This window comes from Heloderma suspectum, chromosome 6 (assembly GCF_057233095.1).
Source record: "Heloderma suspectum isolate Gila_16-S chromosome 6, 16-S_ref, whole genome shotgun sequence".
Taxonomy (NCBI): Eukaryota; Metazoa; Chordata; class Lepidosauria; order Squamata; family Helodermatidae; genus Heloderma; species Heloderma suspectum.
In genome coordinates this window covers 76,655,162-76,669,443 of record NC_139463.1, presented here as the reverse complement: position 1 = coordinate 76,669,443, position 14,282 = coordinate 76,655,162, and the positions used below count along the sequence as shown (strand labels likewise).

The 14,282-nt window shown below is 46.2% G+C and overlaps 1 protein-coding gene across 1 annotated transcript; it reads right to left on the bottom strand.

The window, feature by feature from the left end:
• Positions 1–1,405: 1,405 nt before the first annotated feature.
• LOC146341251 (E3 ubiquitin-protein ligase TRIM7-like) lies at positions 1,406–13,998 on the bottom strand. The gene is made up of 4 exons (XM_084805071.1): positions 13,675–13,998; positions 7,681–7,976; positions 5,986–6,090; positions 1,406–4,015 (listed from the first exon to the last, which is right to left on the bottom strand). The coding sequence occupies exons 2-4, from the start codon at positions 7,955–7,957 to the stop codon at positions 3,495–3,497; spliced, it is 903 nt and encodes a 300-aa protein (XP_084661197.1). The 5' UTR covers positions 7,958–7,976; positions 13,675–13,998; the 3' UTR covers positions 1,406–3,494.
• Positions 13,999–14,282: the final 284 nt, after the last annotated feature.

Sequence of the window (14,282 nt, the reverse complement as noted above, 5' to 3'; positions counted from 1 at the left end):
CTTTGTGTTTCCAGGTGAGCAGCTTGTGGTGCACACTGAATGTTGTCTAAATATAAATATGTTAATTCTCATATGCTTCATTCAGATGTTCACACAAAAGTATAGTTTAGAACTACATATCTGGAAAGAGATTTAGGATTGGGCATTCCCTTCACCCCTCATTTGCTCGACATAATTAGCTACTTCCTGGTTTTTGGCAAACCACTGGTTACTGTTACATCTAAACCAGTAAACTATAAAGGATACTTTGGGAAATGGTTGCTCCTTCACCATCATGCATGGCTTCAGTATGCCAGATAGCACACACTAACTGCCAAAAAGCAATTGCACTTATCAATGTTTTATGTAGCCAATGTCATAGTAGCACAATACCAAAAGGGAAAGGCACTAACTACAACAAAATGGCTGCATTTACACATAATGCTAAGCCATGGTTTATATTAAACATGGCTAGTTGCTTTATCCATGAATTGTCTTGCAGATGAGCAAACAAACCGCAGCTTGTTTTTCCTATTTCTGGTTTGTTCCTCTCCCACCCATTTTGTCAGCCTTCAGAGCTATTTTGTCTTTAGGCAACTCTTGCTTGGCCTCTCTCTTTCAGGGTAGAGAGCAGTGCAAACAAGCCAAAGATAAGCCATGATTCTGGCCAAAGATCATTCTGCTGTTCCATTACACAACCATTAGATGGTGATGTGGTATAGTGGAATTGTGCAATTCCACAAGGCTTCTATAATGCCATTGAGAAAAATACCAGGCTTTCCTTGTTAGGAAAAAACCCGTGATAATGGTTGCAAAGCATGGGAGAGGCTCTGGAGGATGGTGACATCATGTAAAGGACCCGTAAATTACTGTGAGCGAGGAATCATGAGCACACAATAAAAGCCTCATGTTGAAAGGCTCAGAGTCACACTTTAGTCCCACTGATTTCACTGCAGGGAAGAAGAACGTCAGGCTTCTAAAGGCCATGCTGTAGTGGAAGGCGAACAAAGAAAGGAGCAAGACAAACCTGACTAGGTAGGGAGTTCCAAAGTCTGGGTGCAGCAACAACCGAGAAGGCCCTCTGGCTTCACAACTGCCCAGCCAAATGTGGGTTTGACAGTAGGTTTGACAAGAGAGCCTCCATAGATTATCTTAAGAAGCAGGTATTCATATGGGAGAAGGGGTTACACTGGTCTGCAATGTGCCCCTGGGAAGGGACAGTCCAAACTGAATTTCTCTTATGCCATTGGTGGTCTCGTCAGAAGCTGAGGAACTAAGCTCCTTGGCTTGATATACAGAGATAGATAGACATATCTTCATATATATATATATATATATATATATATATATGTGCGCGTGCGTGCACACACACACACACACACGTTGAGGATGCATTTGATTTGACAATAACATATGTTTTCAGTATGTTACATGACACATAACTTTAATAGGAAAAATAGCATTCATATTTATTTATTTTTACTTTTATAACCCAGTCCTTATTCCAAGGACTTCATGGCATCATTCATAGTTCTCTCCCCCCCACATACATTTTATTCTCACAACAACCCTGGTCAAGGATTCCCCTAGCCCCCACTTTACTTCAGTGCCAAAACATACACAGATGAAAGGCTTCGGTCTACAGCTTTTAATCCATTACTTCACAGGGTCATACAGATGCAAATTCTCAGAGACTCCCCATCTACAAAGGAAAGCCTTTAGGGGATTCAAATGGAATTTACGAGAGCTGCCCGCCATTTGAAGAGGGAGGCAGTCTCACTAGCCTATCGTAAGGTGGGGAGGTCCCTCTCTTGTCGTGAAGCCTCTAAGCGCAGCTTTTCACACAAGGCCAATCGGGAAGTTCTGCCCCTGCCTTTTCTCTCTTTGCTCTGTGCCTGCGTCTGGCATCTATTAGGTCATTCTCCCCAAACCCTGCCTCCTCCTGTTTGCTGCCTCTCCGGGGGGGGGGGGAGTGAGGAGGGACCCCCGTGCTAGACGTTTGTAACCTGAGAAGTAGGCCTACTCATATCTGGACTAGCCTAGGAAAACACCTCCCCCATGTCTGATGGTTCTCCTTCAGAATCTGAACTGTTATCCCACTCCCTGCGCTCAGAAACACCCCTGACAGTAGGCGTGGCTGAAAAATCATCACTGAACCAAGCTCACCTGGTAAACAGCATGACTAAGGTGGGATTTGAACCAAGGTCTCTCCAGTCCTAGTGCCACACTTTAAACAAGGAGTAGGTGACCTGATGCTCTTTGGGTGTTTGGGACTAAAACCCCCGCACTCCTTGTCCATTGGCCATGCTGGCTGGAGCTGATGAGAATTCATGTCCAAAACAACTGGAGGGCACCAGTTGGGGAAGGCTGAGCTAGTAAAAGGCCCAAACTAAACATTACAGAGGATGTCTGGCTGCCACTTCCCTGTGTCGACTCACCATATCTCCCTAGTAACAAACATCATTACACAGAGCATTTCCCTACCCCAGCTTAGAGGAAAATGCTCAGCACAACGACATCTGGTGTTGTCTTTCACTAGAGAGGAGATGCAGGTTAGTGTCAGCCAAAAGATATACTTCGGGCCACAAAACATGGAGGGTACACTCTACCAAAGCCTGAGGGAGGGTCTACGGGCCCCCAACCCAAACTGCAAGCTCATTACCATGAGGGGAGGAAATGAGGTCAAAAAATGTAGATATACTTGGGGATGTTTATGCTATGGCAGCCCTTCCATCAGGCTGCAGAGCAGACAGAAGAGAAGCAGGGCTGTTCTATCACCTCTGCTGAGAAACCAGCTTACCTCTGGCCTTCCCTCAACTGCCACCTAGTGGAAGCCCTTCCACCCGGCTGCTTTTGTGCAGTTTTTCCCCCATTCTAAAAGGTTGGGATGCCTCTCCTAAAGCTTAGCTATTTGCAGTAAGACTGTTAAGCTAAAACATGCTGGTATTTTTGGTATTTTGGCCCTGCCCCTTTTGCCTTTGGCCCTGCCCACCACTGGGATGCAGCCCCCGAGAGCTTCTTTGAAATTGAATTTGGCCCTTTGAAAGAGGTTCCACACCCCTGCTGTAGAGTGAAGAATCCAAGGAATCATACGTGCTGGAAGTTCGTATTAACGAATCCAGAATTATCTGTCATTTGCCAGTTCTGTCCTCCACAAATGGATGTGTGCATCCCATTCATACATACACTAGCAGCATGGGAGCTACTTCTCAGAGGGAGAGATCCCACCTTGCTGAAGTAAGCATCTGAATAATGAAACCACATGGATGTGCCAATCATGGGGGGTTGCTTAGAATCTCCAACTCATATATTATGGTGGAGGGGAAGAGAGGGGATCCATATTTAAGCCACTGTTTTGCAAGTACAACAGGTCCAGAGAAGGGAGGTGAATTATATACAATTAACAGTGCAATACTGTGCATGTCTACTAAGAAGTAAGAACCATTGGGTTCAATGGGACTTACTCCCAAGTATGTATAGGATTGCAGGCTACATTATCTTGAGAAAACACACCCCTATGAATCACTGGGACAGATTTTCAGAGGGATCTCCGTGTCCCAGACCTCGAAAAAAGGAAGCATCCTCTCAGAGAAAGGATAGTTGAAGGTAAAGATATGCTCCATGGAATCAGCATCAAAAAAGGAAAGGATGCCAAAATCGAACTCCAGGTGTACCTTGATCCGGCGTGGCGATTTCCACAGTGGGAGAATGGTGGAAGGGGTGGTAGAGGCTTTGTATTCTCCCTCAACCAGCTGCAGCACCCAAAACCCCTTAGTAATGGTGATGTATTGGTATCCTTTTCTATCGACTGATTCACGGACAACTCCAATGGACCACCTTTTGGCTTTGCCTACCTCCACCACCCAGTCCACAGTCCCAGAGTCTATGGCTTCCGCTCCCAGGACACACGGTGTAACGTTGAAGCGTTTGGGGTTGTCAGGAGGAGTCTGGGCTCGCTTGCCGAGATGCACACTTTTCCAGTCTTCAGAAAGGATAAGTGTGGGGAAGGCAGTCTTGGGATCCAGGGTCACCTCCACTAAAGACAGAGACAGAGGAAAAGTTAGGGCGACGGCATTAGTCCAGCATTCTGTTTACACAGCAGCCAACCAGGAACCTACAAGCAGGGCATGAGCGTCTCCCACAGCAGTCTCCCACCCATGTTCCCCAGCAACTGGTGTACATAGGCGTACTGCCTCCGATACTGGAGGTAGCATATAGCCATCAGGACTAGTGGTCATGATAGCCTTTTCCTCCAGGAATGTGTCCAACCCCCTTTTAAAGCCATCCAAATCGGTGGCCATCATTACGTCTTGTGGTAGCGAATTCCATAGTTTAACTTTGCGCTGTGTGAAGAAGTCTTTCCTTTATCTGTCCTAAATCTCCCACCAATCAGCTTCATGGGAGGTTCCCCATTGGGTTCTAGTATTTTGAGAGAGGGAGAAAAAGGTCTCCTTGTCCACATTCTCCCCACCATGCATAATTTTGTAGACCTCTATCATGTCTCCCCTTACCCTCCTTTTTTCCAAGCTAAACAATCGCAGCTGTTGTAACCTTCTCTCATAGGGGAGATGCTCCAGCCCCTTGATCTTTCTAGTTGCCCTTTTCTGCAGTTTTTCCAGCTCTACAATATCTTTCCTTTAATTAAAGACAACACGCTCTGGATCCCCCATGAAATTCTCTGACTGAGGTGGAGTGATTGCACAATAAAAGACTCATCTGGAAGCACCCTTGGTTTGTGGCGGCTGTGTGAACCTCTGCTTGGGGTGGGGGGGGGGCAAATGTTCAGCAATTTAAAAAAAAAATCTTTTCCCCAGCAGTATCCAGCAACAAGATTTGCCTCTGCTGGCAAACACAGGTTGCAATCCTATGCACACTTACCCAGTTATAAATCCCATCTGACCTTGAATGGGACTTACTTCTGAGCAGACATGCATAGGATTACAATGGTAATCTCACTTCTATTTCAGCAGGGGCGGGCAGCTTGTGGCTCTCCAGATATTTTGGCTTACAACTCCCATCAACCCCAGCCAGCATGGCCAATAGTCAGGACTGCTGGGGATTGTAGTCCCAAACATCTGGAGGGTACCAGGTTGGGGAAGGCTGTTCTGTCACATGGGGATAACTCTGCCAGCTATCTCATTCCAGACAGGTAGCAGTGATAAATAGTCTAGCTGCAGCATTATTGGGGCGGCAACATCAACACTGCCAATCTACTTCATTTTTTACCAGAACTTTGAGGTCCACCAACCCAAGCCAGGCCTGAAATAGCGGGGGACAGACATACACCTACGCACAGGATGCTTCTAAACACATATTTATTCTAGGGATTTTTTCCCCCAGTTCCAGCACAGTTTGCAGTCCTTTCACATGCGAATCAACTCCTGGTTTCTTCTCCAAGCTTACTTTATTTCAGCCACCTAACTCAGAAAAATGGGGAGGAGGAAGAAAAGGTATTTTTGTTGTTGTTTCTGTTACACCATTGGAATCAGAAATCCTGTAGATCTGCGTCAGATCGCCCAAAGATTTAGCATCTCTACACCAGCGTAAAATCCTTCAATTAAAATGGGGCTTTCTGCTTCCGTTTTAAATGCGGGATCACAACGATTCCCTTTTTCACGTGCTTCCCTTTCCCCCACCCCCTTCCCCCTCCTTCTCCCCATATCTGAGTCTTTCTTTATCTTTCATTGATCGCGCTCCTCTTCTTGCCGCTTTTCCTCTTTTCTTGGAGGAAACTGAAGCGGAACACAATGGGGCAATTTGATAGCTCATTATCTGCGATCTATTTAAAAATGGAACAAAGGGCATTTAGTGCAGGAGACGCCTTGAATGATCACGGTGTCATGTAAGGAGCCCGCAAACTTCTGTGAAGGTGCAATCTCAATCACAGGATAAAAGCTCAGTGTGAAGAAACCCTAGATCCAGATGTACCTTCTGCCTACTGCTGCTGCAATGCCCCCTGCTCTTTCATCAGGAAGCACCTTGAATCAGCAAGCACCAGCAACTAACCTTTGTTTTGAGTCCCAGAAAACTTGTCATGGAGGTTGGCCCGTATCTTCTCATCCCGTTTTCTTTTTTCTTCATTTGTCAAGGGTTTTGGAGGCTGACGGAAATCTATTTTTTTTTTAAAAAAAGGTCATACTTTTTTTTTTTTTAATGAACAAAGGATAAAGCCTTTTTACTTTTGTAACTATCATCTGGGAAAGAAACTTGCCTGCTCACAGCAGTCACATCATCGAATTCATCAGGATCAGATTCTTTCACAACTAGAATCAGTATGGTATAGACCAGGGGTGGGCAGAATGTAGATCTCCAGATGTTTTGGACTTTAGCTCCCAGAAGCCCCTGCCAGCATGGCCAATGGTCAGGAATGCTGGGAGTTGAAGTCTAAAACATCTGGAGTTCTACATTCTGCCCACCCCTCCAGATGTGTTGGGCTACAACTCCCCAGCTATCCTTGCTTTTTGTGATAGGCCCACTTAATGACTGTTTTTGGAAGGCTATGGGTGGGGGAAAATTATTTGGGTAAAACTGGGATGAGCCAGGACTGAGACTTGTGGATTTTATTAAGGGCCCCTGCCTTCAGCCCTCCCCACCCCCCATACACACAAAATAATCTGAGCACTAGTTCAAATCCTCACTCAGACACAAACTTGGGCCGCTCACATTTTCTCAACTTAACCTACTGCACAGAGTTGTTGTGAGGATAAAGAGGGGCATGTATTTGCCCTTGGGTTCTTTGGAGGAAGAGGAAATTTTATATATACAAACAGCAAACACATTTTTTGAGTGTGAATCCTTTTGCAGCCAACATGACACCATCCACTCAAAAGAGGAAGGTATCAGCAGTGTTGTGGGAACCCCAAGGTTTACAGAAGTAAAAATATATACAGAGAGGGAGAGAGAGAGAAAAAAACCCACTCTACTGAAAGGAACCCCCCCCGAAGCTCAATGAGATCTGAGCAAGCTCAGTGGGCATGAAATGCTGGTGGAGGGGGGCGGGATGGAATGGAGTAACTGGAAAGAGGACATTTTGTTGCAGGTCTCACTTGTACAACAACAAACAGGACCTTTTCAGATGATCTGCGTATAGCATAAAAGTATTGGTGATACTCATTTGTTGTATATGATCTAGGCTTCTTGTCAAGAAGAAACCATAATATATATGTGCGAATAACTAAAGCATGAGTCTCTCCCTTACCACCTCACCAGGCACTATATTGACTGCTGAATCAAAACTACTCACTCCTTACCTTGTGACTAGTAACAGAAGTCCCACAAACATGTCCATGCAATGCTGTGAACTTTATTTTTAGTGTCCTTAGTGCAGGGGTAGGAAACCTCAGGCATGGGGGCCAAAACTGGCTCTCTTCAGATCCCAGTCCAGCCCTCCAGAGTTCCCCAAATGGCCCCTTTTACCCCAACTGCCAATTGTTTGGTGGTTTCCCGGCTTTTACGCATCCCACCCCCACCCATTCTAAAAGGTGGAAATGCCTCTCTTATGAATGGAGGGTGTTTGCCGCACAATCTGAATCTGGGGTGCAGGGATGACTGACATTAGAAAGCCGATGTGCGTTTCTTGAGCCTGCTTGCTGTATTTTCATGGCCCAGAATCTGTGGCAAACTGGCCTTTGTTCCTATAAAGGAACAAAGCCCAAGAATTTCCGGGGTTCCCACTGTGTGTGTGTGTCTCTTTTTACTTACATGCCTCCATCTCCTTTCTGACTTTTGTTGACAGTTCCTTCTTATTTATTTTGTCCAAGATGTTGACTGTCATCTGCAATGCCTTGACTTCCTCGTATGCCTTGACCATGCGGTCTGCTATATCCACCTTGTCTGCCTTCTCGACATAAGAGTGTGGAATGTGCTTGTAGCCTTCCTCCAGTGGATAGCGTTCGAGATGCATCTTAAATTTCTTAAATTCCTCCATCGTCAGATCCTCGAAATAGTCGAAAAGTTTGCAGCAGACGCTGTCAGACATCTTGGACCCGAGTGAGAGACTGGAAAAGGAGGGAAAAAGTGGCTAGGAGACCTCCAGAACAAGAGGCAGGGTTGAATCTTTTCTAATTGGATGAAAGGAGTATAGGCTGGAAGCTTAAGTTTCTGTAAAGCAGCCTCCCCCAATGTGGTACCCTCCAGGCACTTTTGGATTGCATCTCCCATCAGCCCCAGCCAGCATTGTCCATGGTCAGGGATGATGGGTCATGTATTCTGAAATATCCGGTGGGCATCAGGTGGGGGAAAGCAGCTGTAAACTGTAGAGTGCCCAGATGCAAAAGAGGACGGGGCTCTTGCACCTTTAATAGTTGTGCAGAAGAGGACATTTCAGCAGGTGTAGCTTGGGGCACAGAAAATGTTACTCTAGCAATGGGTCATTATGCTTATTTTGCATATGTTCAAGATGTAATTGAGTTGTCACTGTCTGTACTTGCTGCATTTCATATCCTTCGGACCTCACTGCTTACAATTCCTCCCACTCATATATATGATACTTGCACATCAGGGTAACACTTCATGCCTCCAACAGACTGGGCTCTAGTGCATATGCCATCATAAAGCATATGGCATCATCATCTTATATAAGAATACGGTAATGTAAGGCTTATTACTTGAGCTCTACCAGACAGATTTTGCTCATTTTTATTTAAACTGAAGCTTGAGTAGTGAAGAGGTTAAATTTTTAATTTTTTTTTGAAAAGGTTCAAAGCTCAAGCTTTGGGCAGCTTGGGAAAGGAGAAGGGAGAGGGATGAGGCAAAGGGGAGGTTAATGCATATGCCCCAAACTGTGCAAATAATGTAACATGTAACACACTGTGTGTATGCATGTGTAATAATGCCTATTCCTGTGAGCTCTTAGAGTGCTGGGCCAATGAAAGGACAGGCACAGGTTGTTGGGAAAGGAGCCAAAGAAACATTAGTTGATGACAGTTAAAGTAGGAGGAAGAGAAGGTGAGGAGAAAGAGCTAAAAGGACACCAGAGGGAGAAGAGAGAGAATAATCATGTTTTCAACCTCAAATCTTCAAGAAATGGTAAACAATCTTTTTAAAAAGAACATTTTATTTTTGTTTTTACCTTTGCCGGTTTATTTGTAGTACATTTATTTAAAAGTGTAAAGTTGTTCATATTGCAAGGGAAACAGGGACACATACTTTTATTCAATCATTCTCAGACTAGTAGCCCCTGTGGCAAATGGGATCTGCATTAATAAATTTGATAAGTCGTTAAGGTGCCACAAAGAGCCTCGTGTGGCGCAGAGTGGTAGGCGGCAGTATTGCAACCAAAACTCTCCCCACAACCTGAGTTCGATCCCAGCAGAAGCTGGGTCCCAGGTAGCTGGCTCAGGTTGACTCAGCCCTCCATCCTTCCGAGGTTGGTAAAATGAGTACCCAGCTTGCTGGGGGAAAGGTAGTCACGGCATGACTGGGGAAGGCAATGGCAAACCACCCTGCTATAGTCTGCCATGAAAACGCCAGCGAAAGTGGCGTCCCTCTAGGACTCAGCAATGACTCGGTGCTTGCACAGGAGGACCCTTTCCTTTCCTAAGGTGCCACAAGACCCTTTGTTGTTTTTGCTGCAATACAAACTAACATGGCTACCTCTCTGAAAATGGGAACTAATAAAGTTATTAATTCATATTTGCATTCCCATCCCTCATTAAAAGTCAGAGAGAGAGATAACCCCATATGACTCTATTTTACAGAACAGATAATTTGCTACTATTTCACAGCTTCCAAAATTTGATGGCTGGGGCAACTGCCTCACTCTTCTTCATAATATGGTCAGGCTTGCCCACTTAAGGATGGGTCCTATGGAATGAAATAGTATAAAACATAGTCTTTTATAGGGTTCAAGTGCTTTTAACACCTTATCTTACTGCAATCTTACAACAACCCTGTAAGGCAGGGGTGTAGAACCTCAGTTGTTGTTCAGTCATTCAGTCGTGTCCGACTCTTCGTGACCCCATGGACCATAGCACGCCAGGCCTTCCTGTCCTCCGCTCTCTCCCGGAGTGTGCTCAAGTTCATATGCATTGCATCGGTGATGCTATCTAGCCACCACATCCTCTGCCGTCCCCTTCTCCTTTTGCCTTCAATCTTTCCCAACATCAGGGTCTTTTCCAGGGAGTCTTCTCTTCGCATTAGGTGGCCAAAATATTTGAGCTTCAGCTTCAGTATCTGTCCTTCCAATGAGCAGTTCGGGTTGATTTCCTTTAGGATTGACTGATTTGACCTCCTTGCAGTCCAGGGGACTCGTAAGAGTCTTCTCCAGCACCACAGTTCGAAAGCATCAATTCTTCGGCGCTCAGCCTTCCTTATAGTCCAGCTCTCACAGCCATACGTTACTACTGGGAAAACCATAGCTTTGATTATACAAACCTTTGTCGGTAAGGTGATGTCTCTGCTTCTTACTATGCTGTCTAGGTTTGTCACAGCTTTCCTCCCAAGGAGCAAGTGTCTTTTAAATCTGGCCGCCTGGGGGGCCAAATCCAGCCCTCTGGGGTTCCCCAGGTGGCCACACACCCTTCTCCTGACCACACCCGCTTTCCTCCAACCACCAATTATTTGGTGGTTTCTTGGCTTTTGTGCAGTTTTTTCCCCATTCTAAAAGGTTGAAATGCTTGGTTACTGGCAGTGAGAGCTCTAAACTAAAACATGCTGGCATTTTTGGTCTTTTGGCCATGCCCCTTTTGCCTTCAGCCCTGCCTCCCACTGGAATGTGGCCCCCGAGTCTTTATCTGAAATGGAATTCAGCCCTCAGTTTGAAAGAGGTTCTGCATCCTTGCTGTAAGTTTTGTTGTTGTTGTTCAGTCGTTCAGTCGTGTCCGACTCTTCATGACCCCATGGAGTTATGTCAGTCTTATTACCTTGACCTGGATTCAGGATTACTATTATCCTTACCCTGGAGTCTTCAGTGTCACTTGAGGCTCAGGTGGCCTCAGTGGCACAGACAGCCTTCTACCAGCTTTGGCTGGTGGCCAAGCTATGCCCCTACCTGGATAGGGATAACCTGGTTTTGGTAGTCTATGCTCTGGTAACCTCCAAGTTAAATTACTGCAATGTGCTCTGTGTGGGGCTGACTTTGAAGATGGTTTGGAAGCTGCAGCTTGTGCAAAATATGACGTCCAGATTGATAAGGTCTGAGGTTATACCGTAGATTCTGGCCTGCTGGCATTGGCTTCCTCTATGTTTCTGAATCCAGTTCAAACTGCTGGTTTTGGCCACAGCTTGAGATCACAATACTTGATGGAGCATCTCTTCCTGGGTATGAACCTACCCATATACTACGATCAACATCTGAAGCCCTCCTCTGAGTGCCTCCACCAAGGGAGGTTCAGAGAATGGCAACGGGGGTGTCTGGGGCTGCACTGGGGGGCTGCGGGGGCCACATGTTGTCCACCCCTGCTGTAGAACAATGTTGGGAGTATAAAGGAAGGGCAAGTGAGGTGGTGAGACAAGCTGTCAATGAAACTGAAACCACACTTTCCCTACCAGCAACCCTGTGGCGCGGTGGGAACCATGGAACCTAGGTTCATACAGTAGCGGGGAAGGAGAAAGGTGACTCCAGCTCACCAGGTCCCACTGTTCCCTGAAAAGGGATATGGAAAAAATCAGTGAGCAATTTAGATATATACAAAAAAGCAAGAACTAGGACTTATTTAGCAGAGAAAGGAAGCAAAAAGAACATTCAAATGAATAAACAATTTAAATCAAGACTCTAACTATAACATGGTGGGAAGGATGCCTTAAGATCTCTCTCAAACTGTGCAGTCCAGGATTCAGTGGTAGATGTACTAGCAGCCTTTTTTTGCGGGGGCCCCAAATTGTGGAATATCCACCCTAGAGAGGTCCTCCTAGCACCAACTTTGTTGACTTTTCAGTCCCAGGCAAAGACCTTTTTATTATCCCAAGCCTTTTAATAGTATTGTAAGCTGCTGCTTGCTTTATTTTTAAGACAATTAATGCTGTATTTTAAAATAACCTTCTCTTTGTTTTTAGCTGCTCAGTTATTATCTCTTTGAAATGCCAAACTTTTGTTGCTGTGTTCAAAATACACCTCTTAGGGCACAATCCTATGCCTGTTTAGACAGAGAAAAGGCCTCTAACTCCCAGCATTCTCCAGCCAGCCATGATTAATGTGTTTTATTAGTGGCTTCATTGTGGGTCTTATTATTTTTGCTTTTATTATGTATATCACCCTGAAAGCTTTGGCTATAGGGAAACTCATAAATTGAAAATAAATAATAACACAGCCCCAGAATCTTTCTACAATGGCTCATCGGGGTCAAAAAGGTTTGAGATGGTGCTGGCATCCCACCAGAGGGCCACACTACACAGGGTTACAAAAAGGTGGGAGAAGATCTAGAATCTTATTATTATTAATAATAAATAAATAATAATAACACAGCCCCCTCAGAATCTCCCTACAGTGGCTCATCGGGGTAAAAAGGGTTGAGATGCTGCTGGCATCCCACCAGAGAGTCACACTACACAGGGTTACAAAAGGGTGGGAGGAGATCTAGAATCTTATTACTATTATTAAATAATAATAATATAGCCCCCTCAGAATCTTCCTACAGTGGCTCATCAGGGTCAAAAAGGTTTGAGATGGTGCTGGCATCCCACCAGAGGGCCGCACTACACAGGGTTACAAAAGGGTGGGAGAAGATCTAGAATCTTATTATTATTAATAATAAATAAATAATAATAACACAGCCCCCTCAGAATCTCCCTACAGTGGCTCATCGGGGTAAAAAGGGTTGAGATGCTGCTGGCATCCCACCAGAGAGTCACACTACACAGGGTTACAAAAGGGTGGGAGGAGATCTAGAATCTTATTACTATTATTAAATAATAATAATATAGCCCCCTCAGAATCTTCCTACAGTGGCTCATCAGGGTCAAAAAGGTTTGAGATGGTGCTGGCATCCCACCAGAGGGCCGCACTACACAGGGTTACAAAAGGGTGGGAGAAGATCTAGAATCTTAATTATTAATAATAACAATAACAATAACAACAACAACAATCATAATACAGCCCCCTCAGAATCTTCCTACAGTGGCTCATCGGGGTCAAAAAGGGTTGAGATGCTGCTGGCATCCCACCAGAGAGTCACACTACACAGGGTTACAAAAGGGTGGGAGGAGATCTAGAAGAGAGTCTTGAAGAAGAGAGCTGTGGTGATGGAGGGAAGGGAGAAGCCAGTTTGGGGGAAAGTACTTTGAGAAGGGGAGAGAGAACAAAGCAGGAGGAGATGAAGGATGAGGCCATAGGCCCTGCACGCCCACATGCATTTTGAGGGGATTGCTGTTGGTGGCGTCCCACCGTCGCCTGCGGCAGAGAAGGCCGGCGCAAGTTGTTTCACAATCCTGCCGGCAGAGGCTGGTGGCTCCGATTGCGGCGGGGCTGCGCATCCCTTCTGCGTCTCAGTCACAGCCAGCCAGACAGCTAAAGGAGCTATCCAAGGTGCTGAACCCCATCCCCCAAATAGGTTCAGCGTCTTGGATTGCTCCCTTAGAGTTCTGGCTGGTCCCGACTGAAACGCAGAATGGATGCGCATCCCCACCGAAACCGGAGCCACCAGCCTCCACTGAATCCTGCGGAACCCGCTTGAGCCCAGCGTGACACGAGGACAACACAAGCGGCGTGTGCACATCCAACCTGGGAAACGAGGCGCCACTGTCTCGAACCGCACGTACCCGCAATGCTCTGTCTCCAGCCAAGGCTCCGAATAATCCTGTGGGAAAAGAGGGGACTTTGGAGGAAACCACCCAACTTCTCCCGTTGCTGCTGTCGGCCTTTTCTGCTTCCGCTGACAGTGAAAATGAAAGTAAGGGGGGGGGGGGCTGAGTTCCTTCTCTCCCTTTCCCTCCACCCCTTCTCAGCACGTGAATGGCTGGAGAAGACAGACAATATCTCAGCCCCAGCCAGCACACACACACACACACACGCGTGCGCGCGCGGCTAAAGTTCCAAATGGTGCTGTGATCCAGATCGCTTGGGGCGTACGCAGAGTTGAGGCCTCAACCCACAGCGCAGGCAACGGTTTGCGCACGGCAGCCTCCTCCTCCCCCTCCAAGCAAACAGCCCAGAGAAAAACTGTTCTAGGAATCGAGGCATCCTCTAGATCAGCCTTCCCCAACCTGCCGCCCTCCCAGACGTGTTGGAGTCCAACTCCCAGCATCCCCAGCCAGCGTGGAGAGGCAGAGAGTTTTAGTCCAACACATCTGGGAGGGCACCGGGTTAGGGAAGGCTGATCTAGATACATATGAAAAATTACGGCAACCCATTTTTGGGGAGTTTATGG

Excerpts from the sequence above, each read along its gene's own strand:
- LOC146341251 (XM_084805071.1), bottom strand. The coding sequence starts at position 7,957 with ATGTCTGACAGCGTCTGCTGCAAACTTTTCGACTATTTCGAGGATCTG. Across the intron at positions 6,091-7,680 it reads CAGAAAGGAGATGGAGGCAT|ATTTCCGTCAGCCTCCAAAA; the intron begins GTAAGTAAAAAG and ends AAAAAAAAATAG. Across the intron at positions 4,016-5,985 it reads TTCTGGGACTCAAAACAAAG|TGGAGGTGACCCTGGATCCC; the intron begins GTTAGTTGCTGG and ends CTCTGTCTTTAG.